This window comes from Schistocerca serialis, chromosome 6, assembly GCF_023864345.2.
Source record: "Schistocerca serialis cubense isolate TAMUIC-IGC-003099 chromosome 6, iqSchSeri2.2, whole genome shotgun sequence".
NCBI classification, from domain to species: Eukaryota; Metazoa; Arthropoda; class Insecta; order Orthoptera; family Acrididae; genus Schistocerca; species Schistocerca serialis.
In genome coordinates this window covers 450625216-450648577 of record NC_064643.1, presented here as the reverse complement: position 1 = coordinate 450648577, position 23362 = coordinate 450625216, and the positions used below count along the sequence as shown (strand labels likewise).

General features: G+C 41.0%; 1 protein-coding gene across 3 annotated transcripts in view; it reads right to left on the bottom strand.

The window, feature by feature from the left end:
- LOC126484636 (heterogeneous nuclear ribonucleoprotein L) overlaps positions 1-23362 on the bottom strand; it is a 192177-nt gene that overhangs the window by 11306 nt on the left and 157509 nt on the right. For all 3 annotated transcript variants that reach the window (XM_050108227.1, XM_050108226.1, XM_050108228.1), the window contains one exon: positions 21127-21222. In XM_050108227.1, the coding sequence (XP_049964184.1) occupies positions 21127-21222 (96 nt within the window). The remainder of the gene's footprint in view (positions 1-21126; positions 21223-23362) is intronic.

Genomic DNA, 23362 nt, shown 5'->3' with positions numbered 1-23362 from the left:
TGGGACAGGTTTTACACCGGGGGCGGTTACAGGGGTAGGAGCCAGAGGGTAGGGAAGGTGGTTTGGGGATTTCATAGGGATGAACTAAGAGGTTGCGAAGGTTAGGTGGACGGCGGAAAGACACTCTTGGTGGAGTGGGGAGGATTTCATGAAGGATGGATCTCATTTCAGGGCAGGATTTGAGGAAGTCGTATCCCTGCTGGAGAGCCACATTCAGAATCTGATCCAGTCCCGGAAAGTATCCCGTCACAAGTGGGGCACTTTTGGGGTTCTTCTGTGGAAGGTTCCGGGTTTGAGGAGATGAGGATGTGGCTCTGGTTATTTGCTTCTGTACCAGGTCGGGAGGGTAGTTACGGGATGCAAAAGCTGTTTTCAGGTTTTTGGTGTAATGGTTCAAGGATTCTGGACTGGAGCAGATTCGTTTGCCACGAAGACCAAGGCTGTAGGGAAGGGACCGTTTGATGTGGAATGGGTGGCAGCTGTCATAATGGAGGTACTGTTGCTTGTTGGTGGGTTTAATGTGGACGGACGTGTGAAGCTGGCCATTGGACAGGTGGAGGTCAACGTCAAGGAAAGTGGCATGGGATTTGGAGTAGGACAAGGTGAATCTATCCTTGAACCATTACACCAACAACCTGAAAACAGCTTTTGCATCCCGTAACCACCCTCCCGACCTGGTACAGAAGCAAATAACCAGAGCCACATCCTCATCTCCTCAAACCCGGAACCTTCCACAGAAGAACCCCAAAAGTGCCCCACTTGTGACGGGATACTTTCCGGGACTGGATCAGATTCTGAATGTGGCTCTCCAGCAGGGATACGACTTCCTCAAATCCTGCCCTGAAATGAGATCCATCCTTCATGAAATCCTCCCCACTCCACCAAGAGTGTCTTTCCGCCGTCCACCTAACCTTCGCAACCTCTTAGTTCATCCCTATGAAATCCCCAAACCACCTTCCCTACCCTCTGGCTCCTACCCCTGTAACCGCCCCCGGTGTAAAACCTGTCCCATGCACCCTCCCACCACCACCTATTCCAGTCCTGTAACCCGGAAGGTGTACACGATCAAAGGCAGAGCCACGTGTGAAAGCACCCACGTGATTTACCAACTGACCTGCCTACACTGTGAAGCGTTCTATGTGGGAATGACCAGCAACAAACTGTCCATCCGCATGAATGGACACAGGCAGACAGTGTTTGTTGGTAATGAGGATCACCCTGTGGCTAAACATGCCTTGGTGCACGGCCAGCACATCTTGGCACAGTGTTACACCGTCCGGGTTATCTGGATACTTCCCACTAACACCAACCTGTCTGAACTCCGGAGATGGGAACTTGCCCTTCAGCATATCCTTTCTTCTCGCTATCCGCCAGGCCTCAATCTCCGCTAATTTCTAATTTCAATTTGCCGCTGCTCATACCTCACCTGTCTTTCAACTTCATCTTTGCCTCTGTACATCTGCCCCGACTGACATCTCTGCCCAAACTCTTTGCCTTTACAAATGTCTGCTTGTGTCTGTGTATGTGTGGATGGATATGTGTGTGTGTGTGCGCGAGTGTATACCTGTCCTTTTTTCCCCCAAGGTAAGTCTTTCCGCTCCCGGGATTGGAATGACTCCTTACCCTCTCCCTTAAAACCCATATCCTTTTGTCTTTCCTTCTCCTTCCCTCTTTCCTGACGAGGCAACCATTGGTTGCGAAAGCTAGAATTTTGTGTGTATGTTTGTGTTTGTTTGTGTGTCTATCGACCTGCCAGCGCTTTTGTTTGGTAAGTTTCATCATCTTTCTTTTTAGATATATTTTTCCCACGTGGAATGTTTCCCTCTATTATATTCATATCATTAATTTGAAGCCAACAATCACGTTTGTTATTGTTATCGTTATTGTCACTGTTACATTTCGAAGTCTTTTCTGTCGTCTTATTTCCTCCTCCTGTTTTTGCCAGCAGTTTCACTTTCTATTCACCTTCTCCCTTTTTTACCGTAATCCAGTATACAATTTTATCCCGTCGATATACACTCAATAATACGTAATAATACGTAAATCACTTCGACACCATAACCAAAAAAAATTTTTTTTTTCCCGCTTTGCTGCTATAAAATCCACCGTTTCCAGTCCACAAACAGTTCCTTTTAGCTATTAAACAACCCTTTCGGCAGTTTTAATAACTTTTGCTTTATTTCCATTTCCGTTTTTCTCACATCACCGATCATTTTTAGCCGCTTCCCACAGGTTTTAACGTCATTATTTCTTCATCAAACAATTGTTAGCTTCATTTCCATAATCTGCCACCACCAAACCACTCCTTTTAATACATCCTCACGTAGTTTTTTCGAAATTTTCCCGAATTTCTCCACCCTTTAACGTGTTTTGGCGGCAACACAACCACCTAACCTTTATGCACATCATTATCTACCTACACAAGTTCACCACAGGATCAACATAGCCCAGCCCTAACCAACCCTTTTTCGCCTTTTTTCACACCAGATCTCCATTTGCTTTCTAATTTTACCTTTCTCTCTCCCCATATATTTTTTCATATTTATTTTCATTTTCATTTCAGCCTCGTGTTCCACTTTCCACCTTCTAGTACCATGTCACCCTCACAACACCTTCACAATGACCCCATTAAGTTTTATTTACATTCCCTCCGCAAACATGCCTTCGCCCTAGCCAGATTACACTCCCATATTTTATTTTCTCAGGCTTGTCTGACATTTGGCATCACCCCCAAAGGCCTCACACTTAAAGTTCCCATCTCTGGCTGCAACCCTTCTTTCCATCAGTCCCTATACCAGTTCCAAACCAAACAATCCATTGCCCTCACCCACCTAATCCTTCACCTACACATCCACTCAGCCAATCAACACGCCCATCAACTCCTATCCTTTATAAAAATCCTCAATCTTTCCTCTCCCACATCCACACCTGTTGTTCAGAGCATCCTCCTACAGGCCAACCGCAAATTAGAACAGCATGCCACCCTCCACCTTAAAAAACTATCCAATCTCCTGGTTTCCCACCTCCGGAAAGGCAACTCACTCACCCTTCACAACCTTTCCAGCAAACCTCAACCTCCTCTCATTGCACACAAACCCAGTCTCTCCCATCTACTCAATCTCCCACTTCCAGCTCCACTCCCTCCAAAACCTCAAAATTCCAATCAACGCAATCTGGAACCACAACACCCCAATTCAGTAGTTAACCTTTCCTCCAAACCTCTCTCCCAATCCGAAACCTCTGTCCTATCCAAAGGCCTCACCTTCAGCCCCACTCCCAGATTTAACCAAACAGCCCTCGTCAAAGATTTACTGTCCTACACCCGTACTCTCTGCTGGAAATATCACTTTGCCACGAAGAAAAATGATCCTAATCCTACTCCTAATGATCCAATTCCCCAAGACACTATCCAAATTGAACCATGCCTGGAACAGTTCCGTCCTCCGTCACAGCGGGACCCACCTCCTCTTCCTCAAAATCACCCTCTCCTAACCTTCCAGGAATTTCTGACTTCCAGCCTTGCCTCTCAATCCTTCTTAAAAAACCTTGATCCTACTCCCAACATCACCACTGCTGAAGCCCAGGCTATCCGTGATCTGAAGGCTGACCGATCCATCGTCATTCTTCCGGCGGACAAGGGTTCCACAACTGTGGTACTTGATCGTCGGGAGTATGTGGCTGAGGGACTGCGTCAGCTTTCAGACAACACTACTTACAAAGTTTGCCAAGGCAATCCCATTCCTGATGTCCAGGCGGAGCTTCAAGGAATCCTCAGAACCTTAGGCCCCCTACAAAACCTTTCACCCGACTCCATCAACCTCCTGACCCCACCAACACCCCGCACCCCTACCTTCTACCTTCTTCCCAAAATTCACAAACCCAATCATCCCGGCCGTCCCATTGTAGCTGGTTACCAAGCCCCCACCGAACGCATCTCTGCCTACGTAGATCAACACCTTCAACCCATTACATGCAGTCTCCCATCCTTCATCAAAGACACCAACCACTTTCTCAAACGCCTGGAATCCCTACCCAGTCTGTTACCCCCGGAAACCATCCTTGTAACCATTGATACAACTTCCTTATACACAAATATTCCGCCTGTCCAGGGCCTCGCTGCGATGGAGCACTTCCTTTCACGCCGATCACCTGCCGCCCTACCTAAAACCTCTTTCCTCATTACCTTAGCCAGCTTCATCCTGACCCACAACTTCTTCACTTTTGAAGGCCAGACATACCAACAATTAAAGGGAACAGCCATGGGTACCAGGATGGCCCCCTCGTATGCCAACCTATTCATGGGTCGCTTAGAGGAAGCCTTCCTGGTTACCCAGGCCTGCCAACCCGAAGTTTGGTACAGATTTATTGATGACATTTTCGTGATCTGGACTCACAGTGAAGAAGAACTCCAGAATTTCCTCTCCAACCTTAACTCCTTTGGTTCCATCAGATTCACCTGGTCCTACTCCAAATCCCATGCCACTTTCCTTGACGTTGACCTCCACCTGTCCAATGGCCAGCTTCACACGTCCGTCCACATCAAACCCACCAACAAGCAACAGTACCTCCATTATGACAGCTGCCACCCATTCCACATCAAACGGTCCCTTCCCTACAGCCTTGGTCTTCGTGGCAAACGAATCTGCTCCAGTCCGGAATCCTTGAACCATTACACCAACAACCTGAAAACAGCTTTTGCATCCCGTAACTACCCTCCCGACCTGGTACAGAAGCAAATAACCAGAGCCACATCCTCATCTCCTCAAACCCGGAACCTTCCACAGAAGAACCCCAAAAGTGCCCCACTTGTGACGGGATACTTTCCGGGACTGGATCAGATTCTGAATGTGGCTCTCCAGCAGGGATACGACTTCCTCAAATCCTGCCCTGAAATGAGATCCATCCTTCATGAAATCCTCCCCACTCCACCAAGAGTGTCTTTCCGCCGTCCACCTAACCTTCGCAACCTCTTAGTTCATCCCTATGAAATCCCCAAACCACCTTCCCTACCCTCTGGCTCCTACCCCTGTAACCGCCCCCGGTGTAAAACCTGTCCCATGCACCCTCCCACCACCACCTATTCCAGTCCTGTAACCCGGAAGGTGTACACGATCAAAGGCAGAGCCACGTGTGAAAGCACCCACGTGATTTACCAACTGACCTGCCTACACTGTGAAGCGTTCTATGTGGGAATGACCAGCAACAAACTGTCCATTCGCATGAATGGACACAGGCAGACAGTGTTTGTTGGTAATGAGGATCACCCTGTGGCTAAACATGCCTTGGTGCACGGCCAGCACATCTTGGCACAGTGTTACACCGTCCGGGTTATCTGGATACTTCCCACTAACACCAACCTGTCTGAACTCCGGAGATGGGAACTTGCCCTTCAGCATATCCTTTCTTCTCGCTATCCGCCAGGCCTCAATCTCCGCTAATTTCTAATTTCAATTTGCCGCCGCTCATACCTCACCTGTCTTTCAACTTCATCTTTGCCTCTGTACATCTGCCCCGACTGACATCTCTGCCCAAACTCTTTGCCTTTACAAATGTCTGCTTGTGTCTGTGTATGCGTGGATGGATGTGTGTGTGTGTGCGCGCGCGAGTGTATACCTGTCCTTTTTTCCCCCTAAGGTAAGTCTTTCCGCTCCCGGGATTGGAATGACTCCTTACCCTCTCCCTTAAAACCCATATCCTTTTGTCTTTCCTTCTCCTTCCCTCTTTCCTGACGAGGCAACCATTGGTTGCGAAAGCTAGAATTTTGTGTGTATGTTTGTGTTTGTTTGTGTGTCTATCGACCTGCCAGCGCTTTTGTTTGGTAAGTTTCATCATCTTTCTTTTTAGATTATATATATATATATATATATATATCTGTGTGTGTGTGTGTGTGTGTGTGTGTGTGTGTGTGTGTGGTGTTGTCGCCGTCTTCAGTCCTGAGACTGGTTTGATGCAGCTCTCCATGCTACTCTATCCTGTGCAAGCTTCTTCATCTGCCAGTACCTACTGCAGCCTATATCCTTCTGTATGTGTTTAGTGTATTCATCTCTTGGTCTCCCTCTATGATTTTTACCCTCCACGCTGCCCTCCAGTAATAAATTGGTGATCCCTTGATGCGTCCTACCAACCGATCCCTTCTTCTAGTCAAGTTATGCCACAAACTTCTCTTCTCCCCAGTCCTATTCAATATCTTCGCATTAATTCTATGATCTACCCATGTAATCTTCAGCATTCTTCTGTAGAACCACATTTCGAAAGCTTCTATTCTCTTGTCCAAACTAGTTATCATCCACGTTTCACTTCCATACATGGCTACACTCCATAGAAATACTTTCAGAAACGACTTCCTGACACTTAAATCTATACTCGATGTTAACAGATTTCTCTTCTGCAGAAAGATTCCTTGCCATTGCCAATCTACATTTTATATCCTCCCTACTTCGACCATCATCAATTATTTTGCTCCCCAAATAGCAAAACTCCTTTACTACTTTAAGTGTCATTTCCTAATCTGATTCCCTCAGCATCAACCCGAGTTAACTCGACTACATTCCATTATCCTCGTTTTGATTTTGATGATGATCATCTTATACCCTCCTTTCATGACACTGTCCATTCCGTTCAACTGCTCTTCCAAGTCCTGCTGTCTGTGACAGAATTACAATGTCATTGGCGAACCTCGAAGTTTTTATTTCTTCTCCATGGATTTTAATACCTACTCCGAATTTTTCTTTTGCTTCCTTTACTGCTTCCTCAATATACAAATTGAATAACATCGCGGAGAGGCTACAACCCTGTCTCACTCCCTTCCCAACCACTGCTTCCCTTCCATACCCCTCGACTCTGACAACTGCCGTCTGGTTTCTCTACAAATTGCAAATAGCCCCCTGCCACCTTTAGAATTTGAAAGAGAGTATTCCAGTCAACATTGTCAAAAGCTTTCTCTAAGTCTACAAAGGCTAGAAACGTAGGTTTGCCTTTCCTTAATCTAGCTTCAAGGTAAGTCGTAGGGTCAGTATTGCCTCACGTGTTCCAATATTTCTACGGAATCCAAACTGATCTTCCCCGAGGTCAGCTTCTACCAGTTTTTCCATTCGTCTGTAAAGAATTCGCATTAGTATTTTGCAGCTGTGACTTATTAATCTGATTGTTTGGTAATTTTCACGTCTGTCAACACCTGCTTTCTTTGGGATTGGAATTATTATATTCTTCTTGAAGTCTGAGGGTATTTCGCCTGTCTCGTACATCTTGCTCACCAGATGGTAGAGTTTTGTCAGGACTGGCTCTCCCAAGGCTATCAGTAGTTCTAATGGAATGTTGTCTACTCCTGGGGCCTTGTTTCAACTCATGTCTTTCAGTGCTCTGTCAAACTCTTCACGCAGTATCATGTCTCCCATTTCATCTTCATCCTCTTCCATTTCCATAATATTGTCCTCAAGCACATCGCCCTTGTATAGACCCTCCATATACTCCTTCCAGCTTTCTGCTTTACCTTCTTTGCTTAGAACTGGGTTGCCATCTGAGCTCTTGATATTCATACAAGTGGTTCTCTTCTCTCCAAAGGCCTCTTTAATTTTCCTGTAGGCAGTATCTATCTTACCCCTAGTGAGACAAGCCTCTACTTCCTTACATTTGTCGTCTAGCCATCCCTGCTTAGTCATTTTGCACTTCCTGTCGATCTCATTTTTGAGACGTTTGTATTCCTTTTTGCCTGCTTCATTTACTGAGTTTATATTTTCCTCTTTCATCAATTAAATTCAATATTTCTTTTGTTACCCAAGGATTTCTACTAGCCCTTGTCTTTTTACCTACTAGATTCTCTGCTGCCTTCACTATTTCATTCCTCAAACCTACCCATTCTTCTTCTACTGTATTTCTTTCCCCCATTCCTGTCCATTGTTCCCTTATGCTGTCCCTGAAACTCTCTACAACCTCTGGTTCTTTCAGTTTATCCAGGTTCCATCTCCTGAAATTCCCACCTATCTGCAGTTTCTTCAGTTTCAATCTACAATTCATAACCAATAGATTGTGGTCAGAGTCCACATCTGCCCCTGGAAATGTCTTACAATTTAAAACCTGGTTCCTAAATCTCTGTCTTACCATTATATAATCTATCTGAAACCTGTCAGTATCTGCAGGCTTCTTCCATGTATATAGCCTTCTTTTATGATTCTTGAACCACGTGTTAGTTATGATCAAGTTGTGCTCTGTGCAAAATTCTACCAGCCAGCTTCCTCTTTCATTTCTTACCCCCAATCCATATTCACCTACTATGTTTCCTTCTCTCCCTTTTCCTACTACCGAATTCCAGTCACCCATGACTACTAAATTTTCGTTTCCCTTCACTACTTGAATAATTTCTTTGTATCTCATCATACATTTCTCCAAGCTCTTCGTCATCTGCAGAGCTAGTTAGCATATAAACTTGTACTACTGTAGTAGGCGTGGGCTTCGTGTATATCTTGACCACAATAATGCGTTCACTAATATGTATATGTATCTCGTTATTACTGTCAGTCTCATTTTTAATATTTTTCATAAATCTAGTTTATATTAAAGACTGTCGGACAACTAGTAATGAAACAATTGACAGGTAAGAGCTGTTTCATTGGAACTTGTAGTAGTAGAAACAAGCACACAGTACGACCAGAAGATCCAACCGCTGAATTATTAAAAAAGTGCTAATTGGGAACTTTTTGACCGGAATGTTTGCATTTGCAAAAACTTAAAATGTATTTTTCTTCCAAAATGGCCTTTGCTTTCTTTGTTGGGCTGTATTTTAACTTCGAAAGTGATTGTTCTGTTGAAAAGCAGCAGTGCTTTCCCGATCATGAACTGAATGCTTCTCTGATTTAAGATGTATGTAGACATCACTGGTCTTTTCCTGACTAATTTCATGATCACAAAATCTGCAGAATGTTAATTTTGACCTTTTGTAGGCATTCATAGCTGCGAGACCCATGCCCGATACTGCTACAGCCTCTTAGCGTAATAAGTAGAACTGAATTTAACTATTTGAACATTAGTGAAAAAAAGAGTTCAGCGCAGTCAAAAATCGTTACTGATTTTGTCATTGACCAGCTGAAATGCAGGGTGCAGACACTCTGAGCTACTGCAGCAGCTTGCTGCAAGCAGAAACAAAGTAGAATTTTAACAGACAGAGGGAAGAGGAACGATGCACAGAAACAAGCCCTGCCTCCCTTTCGCAGGGCAGTAGCCTACACCCGTCTTCTGCAAAAGCCAAACTGACACAATGTAACAGGAATTAATGATTTCTTCTGCTGTTTTAAGGGTGGTAATCCAAATCCTTGATTGACCAGGATTAGTCACTTCACTTATTTCAAATTAAGAAAACAACACACCAAGCATTTGGTGACTGCTACCACCAAATGCTTATCGAGATTTAAAGAATACTATTAACGATGTAGTTCAGGCCTGACCTCTAGTGATATTCCATGCAACCCACAGTTCAAATCATCCTAATTTGCCACATTAAAAGGGTCTGCATTATGCCATCCTCTGAATTTTAGCCAACATACATACGGCCAAATACTATGTTCCATTATGCGGCGTTTATTGTAACTAGAGCATTCAGACACCCACAATTGGCATGGCACCAGTTCACTGAGTGTACTGAAAGCTTTCATACTCTATTTGGCTACCAGTTTCTTACACACATTATCTTTCCAAACTGGGCTTCTATGAAATAGTGTCTATTGAATACTTTTAGAATTCTAGGCAGAACTTGCATGTTTTGTCTTCATCACAAAATAGAAATTTTTCTCGTCCGTAAGTGGTCACTAGATGCATAGGTGATATATTCACTATAGTAGTGCTAGATGTGGGTGCTGCCATGAATGTTCTATCCATAAATTTGTGAACCAGATCTCCAAGCAGTAAGTGGGAGGTCCAAGTGTACTACTAACACTAGGAAATGTAGCAATATCGTGTGTTTACCTAGTAGTGGATTTTTTTTTTTTAACTTACAGTATATTTGGAATGGAGTTTGTGCGTGAAAGGGATGCAATGATCAACCTTTCAGCTGGGGTGTGCTACTTGGATATTTATGATATAAAGATAGAACTGCAAGAGACTACCTAAACCCACAGTAAAATACTGCCAGTGGATATAGATTCAGGTAAGTAGTGGAATGCATTACACCTACACAGCTACTTTAATTTCTTTCTGTGACCGATATTAAGAAATAGGTAAGATGAAAAGCAACAGCCTACATAGTTAACTGATACACAATGTAATGATTTGAAGCACAGACCATAAATAACAGACTGCAATGATGATGTTATATTGAAACCAACATCTAAGTCATATGATTCGGGGCAGGAAGCCGAGTTTGTTATCATATGCTATGGAAAGTGAAGCTGATATTACACTTTCTCTAATTTATAGTTGAAATCAAAGCATTGATTTTAACAATAAAACAACTCTTCTTATTGCTATTGTGCAACACCTACTACAATTTAAGTAAGTTCTGTGATGTATCTAATACTAATGCAATAGTTATCAGTTTTATACAGGGTGGTCCATTGATAGCGACTGGGCCAAATATCTCACGAAATAAGCATCAAACGAAAAAACTACAAAGAACGAAACTCGTCTAGCTTGAAGGAAGAACCAGGTGGCGCTACGGTTGGCCCGCTAGATGGCGCTGCCATAGGTCAAACGGATATCAACTGCGTTTTTTAAAAATAGGAACCACCATTTATTATAACATATTCGTGTAGTGCGTAAAGAAATATGAATGTTTTAGTTGGACTACTTTTTTCACTTTGTGATTGATGTTGCTGTAATAGTCAGAAACGTATAACTACGTGGTATCACGTAACATTCTGCCCGTGCGGACGGTATTTGCTACGTGATACATTAACCGTGTTAAAATGGACCGTTCACCAATTGCAGGAAAGGTCGATATTGTGTTGGTGTATGGCTATTGTGATCAAAATGCCCAACGGGCGTGTGCTACGTATGTTGCTCGGTATCCTGGACGACATCATCCAAGAGTCCAGACCGTTCGCCGGATAGTTACTTTATTTAAGGAAACAGGAAGTGTTCAGCCACATGTGAAACGTCAACCACAACTTGCAACAAATGATGATGCACAAGTACGCGTTTTAGCTGCTGTCGCAGCTTATCCGCACATCAGTAGCAGACAAATTGTGCGAGAATCGCGAATATCAAAAACGTCGGTGTTGAGAATGCTATATCAACATCGACTGCACCCGTACCGTATGTTTATGCACAAGGAATTGCAAAGCGACGACTTTTAACATCGTGCACACTTCTGCCACTGGGCACAAGAGAAATTACAGAACGGTGAAATTTTTTGCACGCATTCTATTTAGTGATGAAGCGTCATTCACCAACAGTGGTAACGAAAACTGGCACAATATGCACTATTGGGCAACAAAAAATACATGACTGATGTGACTTGTGGAACATCAGCAACCTTGGTGGGTTAATGTATGGTGCGGCATTATGGGAGGAAGGATAATTGGCCCCATTTTATCAATGGCAATCTAAATGGTGCAATGTATGCCGATTTCCTACGTAATGTTCTACCGATGTTACTACAAGATGTTTCACTGGATAACAGAATGGCGAGGTACTTCCAACATGATGGATGTCTGGCACATAGCTCGCATGTGGTTTAAGTGATACTGAATAGCATATTTCATGACAGGTGGATTGGTCGTCGAAGCATCCTACCGGATCCGACTTCCCCGGATTTCTTTCTGTGGGGAAAGTTGAAGATATTTGCTATCATGATCCACCGACAACGGCTGACAACACGCGTCAGCGCATTCTCAATGCGTGTGTGAACATTACGGAAGACAAACTACTTGCTGTTGAGAGGAATGTCGTTACATGTATTGCCAAATACACCGAGACTGATGGACATAATTTTGAGTATTTATTGCATTAATGTGGTATTTACAGTTAATCACGCAGCAAAAGCATGCGTTCTCAGAAATGATAAGTTCACAGAAGTACATGTATCACATTGGAACAACCGAAATAAAATGTGAAATCATACCTACATTCTGTATTTTAATTTGAAAACCTACCTGTAACCAACTGTTCACCTAAAATTGTGAGCCATATGTTTGTGATTAGTGACTATTACAACGCCATCTACCACAAAGCGAAAAAAGTGGTCCAACTAAAACATTCATATTTCTTTACGTACTACATGAATTTATAATAAAAGAATGGGGTTCCTATTTTTAAAAACGCAGTTGATATCTGTTTGACCTATGGCAGCGCCACCTAGCGGGCCAACCATAACACCATCTGGTTTCTCCCTTCAAACTTGACAAGCTTAGGTTCTTTGTAGTTTTTTCATTTGACGCTTATTTCATGAGAGATTTGGTCCGGTCACGATCAATGGACCAGCCTGTATATGTCAAGGTGAAACATACTGATAGTTCTGTTAACAAGCAACAGAATTACAATTCTTCAGTGAATATCTTCTACATCTACATCTACATCTACATTTATACTCCGCAAGCCACCGAACAGTGTGTGGCGAAGGGCACTTTACGTGCCCCTGTCATTACCTCCCTTTCCTGTTCCAGCCGCGTATGGTTCGCGGGAAGAACGACTCCCAGAAATCCTCCGTGCGCACTCTAATCTCTCTAATGAAAGTTGGAGAGTAAGCTACACCGCAATGCAGAGCGCCTCTCTTGCAGAGTCTGCCACTTGAGTTTGCTAAACATCTTCGTAACGCTATCACGCTTACCAAGTAACCCTGTGACAAAACGCGCCACTCTTCTTTGGATCTTCTCTATTTCCTCTATCAACCCGACCTGGTACGGATCCCACACTAATGAGCAACACTCAACAAGTATAGGTCGAACGAGTGTTTTGTAGGCCACCTCCTTTGTTGATGCACTGCATTTTCTAAGGACTCTCCCAATGAATCTCAACCTGGCACCCACCTTACCAACAATTAATTTTATACTATCATTCCACTTCAAATCATTCCGTACGCACACTCTCTGATATTTTACAGAAGTAACTGCTACCAGTGTGTTCCGCTATCATATAATCATACAATAAAGGATCCTTCTTTCGATGTGTTCGCAATACATTGCATTTGTCTACGTTAAGGGTCAGCTGCCACTCCCTGCACCAAGTGCCTATCCACTGCAGATCTTTCCGCAAATTTTCTAATGCTGCAGCTTCTCTGTATACTACAGCATCACCCGCGAAAAGCTGCATGGAACTTCTGACACTATCTAGTACGTCATTTATATATATTCTGAAATATATATTGCACCATATTGTTGCACCATGAGTCTTTAGTTCACTTGTGAGAAGACAAAATATAAGTTTGGCAGACAGCATTAGTTTTCTGACGATTCAACAGTCCATGTGAAATTTTTTTGTTATGCTTTATAAGAAACAAAATAAGTTTTGTTCTATAATGTCTAGCTTCTACAGAAAACAAGCATTTATATTTTGTGACTTTGGCTACATATAGTGATGCTAGCAAGTAAGGCAAGCAGAATTTTGCCCATGTACATTAAAGAATCTTCTGGGGAAACAATGGTTTACCACACAAAAACTGGTTTTATAGGTAGAATAGCCTATATATCTTTAGCTTTGTATGACGCTATCACATGCATATCTGCACCAGTAACGACTTTTATATCTACTGACAAAATCAGTTAAGATGAGAAGACAAGCTGGAAGTGTTTTTCAGTGCTGTGAGAGAAGTGGGTAGGGGGAACGGAGGGGCACAGATTATGTCTGGCGGTTAGAAGCTGCTTTAAAGAATTTTTTTGTACACATTCAGATTGTTGCATCTACTAGTGCTCCTGCCTCTGCCACTGTAATAAATCACAACTGTGATTATCATCATCTCATCCGGTTTCTTTCACTTTGTATTTGGCCAGGAAAAAACTAGTCACTTGGCAGATTGTACTATGTTCTGATGATTCTAGTGCTGGGATCCAACACAAAAACAGTGCAAAAAGGGCTAGAAAGTATTTGAAAAATCATGTTTTTTTATTGTAAAAATCCTTTGAATAAACAATATTGATAAATAAAGTGCTTGTATTATTACCATCAGTTCCTTCATTTTCTGTTGTGTTCATCACTGATCTATGGAAACAGAAGTAACAACCTACATGTATGCTCATAGTAGTCTTGTTTTGTTGCCTACAGATCTCGCTAACTGACAAAAATCTCAGTCGTAAAACAGTACTATTTCACTGTCCCTGCAGTGATATTTCTGGGAGCTGAATGTTAGGATGGATGTTGGTGTAAGTGTTAAACTCGATGAAAGGCTATAGATATTAAGATAATGTTTATCTTTAACTACAGAAATTCTCCCTCTACTCAACGTTTTCTCAAATATTATATATTGTTTTTCTGTCTGTATTGGATGAAAGAAAAGTCAGAATACAAACTATTACTTTGCGTAAAAACCAGACTTGTGGATACGAATTGATTTACTTTTCTTACAAAAATCATAAAAAACATCTTGCAATAATGGTTGAGAAATCATCAGGTAACTAATGCTGCCTTCTTAACTATGTTTCACCTCGCCACATGTAAAAATGGTATCTTTCACATTAATATTAATAATTTCTCTATATTACATTAACTGTACTACTACATGTGAAATAACAATACAACAAATCGCTCGATTGTTAAAAGCAACGTTCACTTTCAGGTATGAATGACAAATACTGTAATGTCTGCTTATTAAGGGTACCACACAAGAATGTGTTACTTTATTTAACACTATGGTGGGTGAACCTGCAGCAGTTAGTGGCAAGATTTTTATCATCGACAACGCAAAGCACAAATGTAATATATCAAGACGCTAAGAAATATACAGCAAATCTGGATTATCATGCCACCAGAGGAGGAGAATACACTGTATATCAGATGTGCTCACATCCTATGCGATGATGGTCACTTGCACTTTTCTACAGGCATCTAAATATTGCTAGGGTAAGTGCATCCATTATTTTCAAATCGAACAATCCTGATAATGAAGATAGAGATTAATTATTCTGAAACACCTTGCTCTTTGCCTGATGGAAGAACATTTGAATCACCAAGTGTTATTTCAAATGTTTCACAAGAATATTCATGCATTTTTAACACATATTGGCACGAAGCATAGCAGACCTAAAAACCAGCAAAACCCGGAATTCGTTATTTGTGGCAATGGCAAGCATAAAAACATATGAAGTGCAAGAGAAACATGTGCACGGAACAATGTCAAGACACAAAATGTATTAAATGTGAAAGTGGGTTACATGTGGAAGCTGACTAAAATTAAATTTTCACATAAAGTGCTCTATAAAACACCAAGTTGATTCACAGTTTAACAGTGAAACAAATTCTTTATCAGTTTTTGCTGCTACACAATATACAGCACTGGCATTCAAAGCAAACTTATTTGTTCAGATGCAGACTCTTTATAGCAATATACCACCATTCTCATCTTAGCCTTTACTAGATGTAATTACCCTACCAGCCTAATTCAAAAGCAGATTTCCCAGGCTGCCAGATCCAATCCTGGTACTGACGATCCCTTAAAAAAAACTTTTGAGCACACCACTTGTTACTCAGTTTTGTCCTGGTCTTGACTATTACTCAGTTACTTCGAACAGGGCCACGACTTCCTAAAATCATGCCCTGAAATGAGATCCATCCTGTCTGAAATCTTGCCCACCACACCTAGAATAGCTGTCAGATTTTGCCCACTATACCTAGAATACTTTCTCGTTGCTCTCCAATCTACACAATACCCTTGTTAGACCCTATGCTTCCTCTGCAGCCACCTCCCTACTCTGTCTCCTGCCCCTGTGACTGTCCTGCTGAAAGATTTTCCTATGCACTCTATATCAGCCCTGTAACTGGCAAAACACATACTATCACAGAGTCACCTGTCAAACATATCATATACCAGGTGTTCCATGCACACTGTTTGGCCTTTTATATCAGCACAACTACAACCAAGTTATCAATTAGGATGAGTGGGCATACACAATGTGTGTACCGGCAGCACACATTATCCTGTTGGATAGCAAGCTCTGTTAAATGACAGTTGTGACCTCAGTGCCTGTTTCACCACAAGCACCGGATTCTTCCACCAGACACTAGTTTCTCGGAACTCAGCAGGTGGGAACTAATAGTACAACGTGACCTTTATTTTCACCACCCACCTGGCCTTGATTTATGGAAATTTCTTCTGTCTCAACATTTCTTCACAGTAACTACTCCTTTCTTCACTCCGTTTTAGTTTCTACATCTTTCATTCTTGGACCAGGCTTTTTTAGATCCCCACCCACCTCTATTACACACACAACACCAAAATACTTGGCTTTCAACTCATTAACTTGTTCATAATGTTTTAGCAGAAATCTGTGTCTTGCATATTACCCTGTCTTCCACCTTAAGCTCTCAGGTTCTCGAACATTGCGCAGTGCATACCCCAACCAGTCTTTCCTTATTGTCCCGCCCAGTAAGACTTAACTGACCTGGGGTTCTGGGTGAATTTTCCCAATTCTACCCCTTTTCCTACATCTCTCCAATCGTTTTCCTCCAGCCCTCTTCTGCCAGAAGGAGCCATTGGCTCCAAAATCGTGCATACCTAAAACCCTTTTTTGTGTGTGTGTTCTCATGTTGCCGCTTGCTGTGTACGTTTTTTATTTATCGAATTACTTTATACTGTCAAATAATTGGTTATTTTCTAATCTACAAGGTAAATTAATACAAATCACGATATTTTAATAGCCAGAGTGTATCTCTGGCACATTGTTTTTCCTCCCGAGAAAGCTGCTGTTTGTTTCCAATACTTGTGGACAAATGTTTCATGTGGCGCTGTCACCATCTGGTGGGTTGTGTTCCTACAAGCTATACCCTTTGCTTTTGTCGTGGGGGTCCACCCCTTTCTTGTTTTAAACCACTTGTCCTTGACTTCAACAACAGGATGCACACTGACAAACCAATAAAACAACAGGAATTCTGATTGGTTTCATGAGTATTGTAATTGATACATAACAAATCTGTAAACATTGCAAAACTTTAAGAACCAAGAATAATCACATAGTTGCGAACACAATCCTGTGATCAAAAATTCTGTATCAAGGAGACTTTGGATACGCAAATGAAACAGTCTCGAAGAGTACTGTATTGTTTGGTATTTTAGAAGAATTATTATTTGTTGTTTCAAGAAGTATAGAGTGTAATTCTACCAAACTATTTCACAAAAAGTAGTAGTCCACGTGTATGTGAAACAATCATTGTTTGCTGTTTTTTAAAAAATGAAAAATATTCAGTGAAAAGTAAAAAGATGCTAATATAAGGTAGATGGCATCATTTGTGGTTTTTCCTGTTTTACCAGCAAATGCGAACAAATGGTAAAATTCATCCCTAACGAACAAGAACTCTTACCACAAGCTGTATCGACAATGCAAAAGAAATATCTAAAACGGAAAAAATCTGTACAAAATAACAAGAAATGTAAATTGTCCAACTCTATTAGTCAAAAGAAAATGTAAATAAAATACACTCTATAACCCTACCTTTATAACACAAGAATGAAATCTTCTAAATTCCCATAAAACAAAGCAAAGCTTAAGCTAGGCCAAAACAATTATCCTTTCAAAGAAACCAAAGAGTTGTGTCAAAATGTATCAGCCTTGTTCATTGCACAATTAGAGTCTTCTGCCGTTAGTGGCGATTTGACGAGTGTCTTAATGTCCTCATTACATTTCTTTCAACTCAAAAGTCTATTATCAAATGAATTAATTCATGGCCATTGACGAAATTTCGAAGATAATTTCATAATTAAGGCTTTATAATCAAATTGAACCTGATCTGGAAGCCAGTCACATGAGAGACAAATATAAAGCTTGTACCTAATTATAGCACACTAATAACCTGCTGCCTTAACCATTTCTTTCGAAGATAGTTTTTATTTGTAACAGTACTGTGAAGTATTAAATTCCTTATTGCCCATAACAGAGCGGGCAAAAATAAAATTAGCTCTTCTGATAAGGTTTCTAGCATCTGTAAATATTATCTTCACTCCTGTTGACCGAGTTATACCTAGGATAGAAGTGTTGAAAAATTTGGGCATAAAACATTGCTATGGAAAGACCAACTACTTGCCTGTGACAATACAGGTGCAGGAAGCTGAAAGATTCACTCTTCAAAGTTACCAAAGAAGCAAAAACGCCAAGAAGAAGCATGAAGATGATGAAATGTAGCAGAATGAAGACCAGCCTTCATGAATGTTCTGAGGCACAGTTTAAGGCAACTCACATCTTCAATAGCAATTTAGTGAATGTATTTTTCAGAATTTAGATACATCTATCACCTGACATTTATGAACACTGTTTTTTACCCTACAACTTGCAAGTGTCTACACTGGTCTACTAGACCTAAACTTTACTGCAGATACAACCAATTCATAAAGAAATAAAATTTTTAACTAGGCAAAATATTTTAAAAATTAAAATGTGATGAATGAATTGATGGATGGAATAATGACTTACTATGAAGAAGTTTAGTTGCTACTCACCATATAGCAGACATGCTGAGTTGCAGCTAGGCACAACAAAAAGATCATCAAATGAACCTCTGACGGAACAGGCCTTCATCAGAACAGACAACATGTGCACACGCTCGCACTCGCAAATGCAAATCACGCACACGGCCATAGTCTCCGACTGCTGTCAATCTGGTCTTGGGAGCCAGACAGGTCATGCAAGTGTGCACACACCTGCATGTGTGTGCGTTTATCCTGATAAATGCCCGTTTGTCTGAAAGCTTTGTTTTCCAGTCTTTTTGGTGTGCCTATCTGAAACTCAGCATTATGAGCAGCAACTATCCTTTTCATAATATTGTGAAAATATGAGGTTTAATATGTTTTTCGGTTAATATTAGAATTTGACAATTCAGTCTACAAAATTTTGGGTATAATCTCTTAGTTTTTTACTAACATCAATATGTCTGAAACTGTTCGAAAGACATATAAATTGTTTAGAAAGAATTCTACATTGTGATGAACTACGAAACTGTAAAACATACAAAATAAACCCTGTGTTAAAGAAACCGCTGCTGATTTTCAGTCATCATGCCAAGAAAGTACCCTTTGTCCTTTAGGTAAGATTCTCAACACTGCTGTTTTCATATTAACACGCTCCATCGGAAAGACTATTATCGTAACCATTCACACTTTGATGCCATAATACACAAGGGTGGAAAAAATGTTTTAACATCAAAACCAAAACATGTTACCATGCCTAATGCAGCGTAGGCAAACTTAATGTTTGGATCAGCTTCCAGCTGTGTTTGAATGGATAAATACAGGACCTGCATACTTTTGAAGGGAATCCTATTCTTCCTGCAAAATAGTTCAGATAATGGTGATCGACGGGACAGTGATGATGCATCCTTCTTTCCAAAGCAGACCATAAAGACTCAGCAATATTGAGATCGGGTGACTGGAGGTTAGAAGACCTAACAAAACCAGTCCAGGACAATATGAGTTGTGTGAATGGGGATTCTGTTGTCTTTGACAAACGTATAACATGGGATGCACTTTATCAGCCAAAACAGTCAACCCTCGGCATTAATGTGACTGCAGGGAGTATCACAGATTCCCTTTGAACATCACGAAACAGCTAACCAAATCGCCAAAACTCCACAGTGTTTCACACTTGGGATGTAACCTTTGGTAGAAGTGGGAACACTGCGAAACTAGAATCATCAGAACAAATTAATTTCTCCCACTGCACCATAGCCCAGGTTTTACAGCTTCAGCACCACATTTTCCCGTTACAGGCATTTGCACTCGAGCTCAAGTGGTTCGGGAATTATAGCTCACCCTGCAGTTCTCAGCTTATCAAGGTCCCTTCATGTTTTGATGCCGACAGGGTTTGCACGTGCGACATTCACAGGCTTGCAATAACTTTTGCAGCTGCCTTCCACTTTTTTAATCAAAGTCCTCTTTGATGAGGACCTGCAATGATCATTTGGTGGTGTTCGGGCGGGGGGGCGGGGGGTCAATTCATCTGACAGTGACACTTAGGCACTCACTGTAGCAGTGAACACAAGTTTTGAAATTTCAGTGTCATTCAATTCTACTATCTGAGACTTCAACCTGTTGGTGACACACTCCTGCATTTCCATGTGGTGTAAGTGTTGTTTTGTAAGCCAGGTCTTTATTGTTGGAAACAAATGGTCATCACTGGGTGCGAGATCCGGACTGTACAGCAGACGAGGAAACACCTCCCACTTGGAAGCATCTAGTACTTTGCAGTGTGACTTGCCATGTGTGGTGGAGCGCTACCATACAGGAACAACATCTTTGAGCCACACTTTCCTTCACACTTATTCTGAAGGGCTCTTCTTAAAATACCTCACAGAGCTAATCGAGCCACACGTTCTTGTTTTCAGGTAACATTTTTGCTATCAATCTTGCACAAAATAGCTTCCGAGAAAATTTCATGCAACAAATTTTGTTAAAAACTAAAATGACAGCTCCATCATTGTGAATCAGCTCTTTTCTTGAACTCTTCTCATCGACTTTAGCAACCTGTTCATCAGTCACAATGCTTGGTCACTCCTTGTTCTACAACATGAATATTAGCTTGGCCACTTTTAAACCTAATGTACCACTGGCACACTGCACCTTACTGACTACTTTTTTTGGAACTCTTCACACAGTCCCCAATAAATATCGATACGTTTATGTCTTCTGTCCACAAAAAACCTCATCACCAAATACGTTCCACAACTTGTGGGCGTATCAATTGCAGCACACATTTAAAATTCCTGTGAAATAACAGGAAGCAAAACTAACCTCACGCTGACATGCCCAGATGCCAACTAAATGGGCAGATGATCAGACAACAATATAGCCCAGCCCACTGTTGCTGCATACGAAAACTACTTGCTGGATAGCCCTCTTACAACAATGCAGTCTGCAGGCTTGGCTAGCAGCTGTATATACGCCCTAGCATGAATTTCTGTGGCGTTTTCATATTTTTGTCCATCACTATATTTTATGAAAATCAGAATCTGAAATATTATTGTTACTACAAATATCTCTATAGTTAATGCAAAAATATCTCTCACCTGGATTTTGAATTGGCACATGGTTGCACATCATGAGAGCTTCAACAGCCTGTCCAATATCTTCAAATTCAATTAAACCAGAAGAGCTTCTATCAGCTGAAATGAAGAGAAGTTAGTGTAATGTCGCAACAAGATCTGCGGTAGCATAATAAATTAAGTGCTGGTCACAGTAGTCTCAATTAAATTAGAAACAAAATTCTTTGGAGCACATGCTGTCAGAAACATACTATTCTTTTAACGTGATTAGATTATGGAGTTTATGTCTTTGTCACTTCATTAAAAATTGATTGCATTTCAGCTTTGCATATCAAACCTAAAAAAGTTAGAAAATAAAAACCAGGATGTATCAATTGATTCAAAAAACAGGGAAATGGACATTAATCATGCAAATGAAACTAACAACGTACCAAAAAATTACAGAAGCAACGCTTAGGTGCATAATCAGTATCTTAGAACCATCTCGAACTGAACTAAGTGACAAGTACTATGTATAATTTATTAATTTAGCCCTTTTACACTGTACTGAAAAACAAAACAACCTTTTTCTATAATCAGGATTTTCAGTTCAACAAAATACTAGAACAAAACTATTTTTTCAATGTCACTGAAACTTGTGATAAACTCCAGTACAGAGTCAACCAGCGATCTGATAAGGCAGAACAGCTGCACTGATTACACCGTGAAAACCATAGCTTTCTTGCCGTGATTTCCGTACTTTCATTGTCTCATCTCTGTCATGCAGTAGGTGATAATGTCTAACTATCCATATTTTGCCAAAGCAATTGAATATATACAGGAAAATGCAGTGTCGGAAAGAAATGCTGTGCAGGAATATAGAATTCCATTAACTACCTTGAGAGACCATACAATGGGGAGACATGCAGAAAGAAAAAAATCTGCTACAGTTTCAGTGTGGGAATATCCATTTTCAAAATTCAGCATTTGCGTATTAGCAAAAAATTAGCTTGACAAAAACGAATGGAATACTGAATTGTAGATGAGAGTGAATGTAATGTTTCCATTTGCCCAAATGCCCTGCTTCAACAACAATCACAAGAAATGTTCATGCTAAGAGGGCAAAGGCACAATAATGTAGATTTTGAATATTTAGTGACTACTGATTCTATGATTTCTGTTTTATGAAGGAATTTTTATTTCCTCAGTTTGAAATTATTCAAAATAATTATTTTTATTATTTGCGTTGCAGTTGCATAGTTATTAACTATGTCAACTATTTTGAAGGCCCAGAAAAAAAGAGTGCATCAGCCTTTCTAATAGTCTGAATTACAATGAAGCCAATTTCGGTGATGAACCTAATGAGAAAACTGTATTTTCAAATGAAGAACCAAGTATCCAGAGAGATTAACAGAATCTTTAGAAATCAGCAACCAGTGTGTTGTTTGCTTCTACGGCCAATGGCAAACTCCTGCCTGCTTATGGCTTTTATAAATCTGAACGTATTTGGGATATTTTGACGTAAGGAAGGCCTCTTGGAAATAGGTAACAGGTCACACTAGATGGTTTGATGAGTTTCATTGAAAGATAGGTTGCATGCTACTGTAATACCCTAGGACAGAAACCAACGAGTGAAAATAGTGCTGGGTGACAATCTGTCTTCCTATATTTCAGGAGAGGTGCTAGAAATGTGTGAGGATCACAAAATTCAATTCAACTGCCTCCCTCTGAATTTCACACATTTGCTTCTTGATCTTCCTAGTGAGTTGATAGACAAGACCAATCCCAGTACACTTGCCAACTTAATGCCTTTATTCTGGGCCTGTAGAATTTTTCCACTCAAACCACGAAAGGTACTAAGACTAGCATCACAATCTGGTAAGGCAGTCTCCCCAGAATCTTAGCCCACGCCATTATTGGAGCGAGACGCAGTCATGACAGTTCTCCAGGGAATGAGATACAAAAAATTACCAGGTGCCAAAAAAGGAAAAGAGAAATAGAAATTGAGTCAGGAAAAGTGTTGTCAGTGCCAGAACTGAAGACAAAATATCTCAGCCAAAAGAAATCTCTTTTCCTGTATTAAATGAAAAACAGTGATGTCATGAAAACCAACACGAAAAGGAAACAGCTGGCATCCCAGAATTCCAGTGGTAGTGGCGAAGATGGACAGTATTCCACTAAAGATTTGTCCGACGATTGAACAGGATGAAAACCATGGTGGTAGTTTCAATGATCTTAAACCAGGGGAGTGGCTTCTAGTGAATTTCCAACCAAATAATAA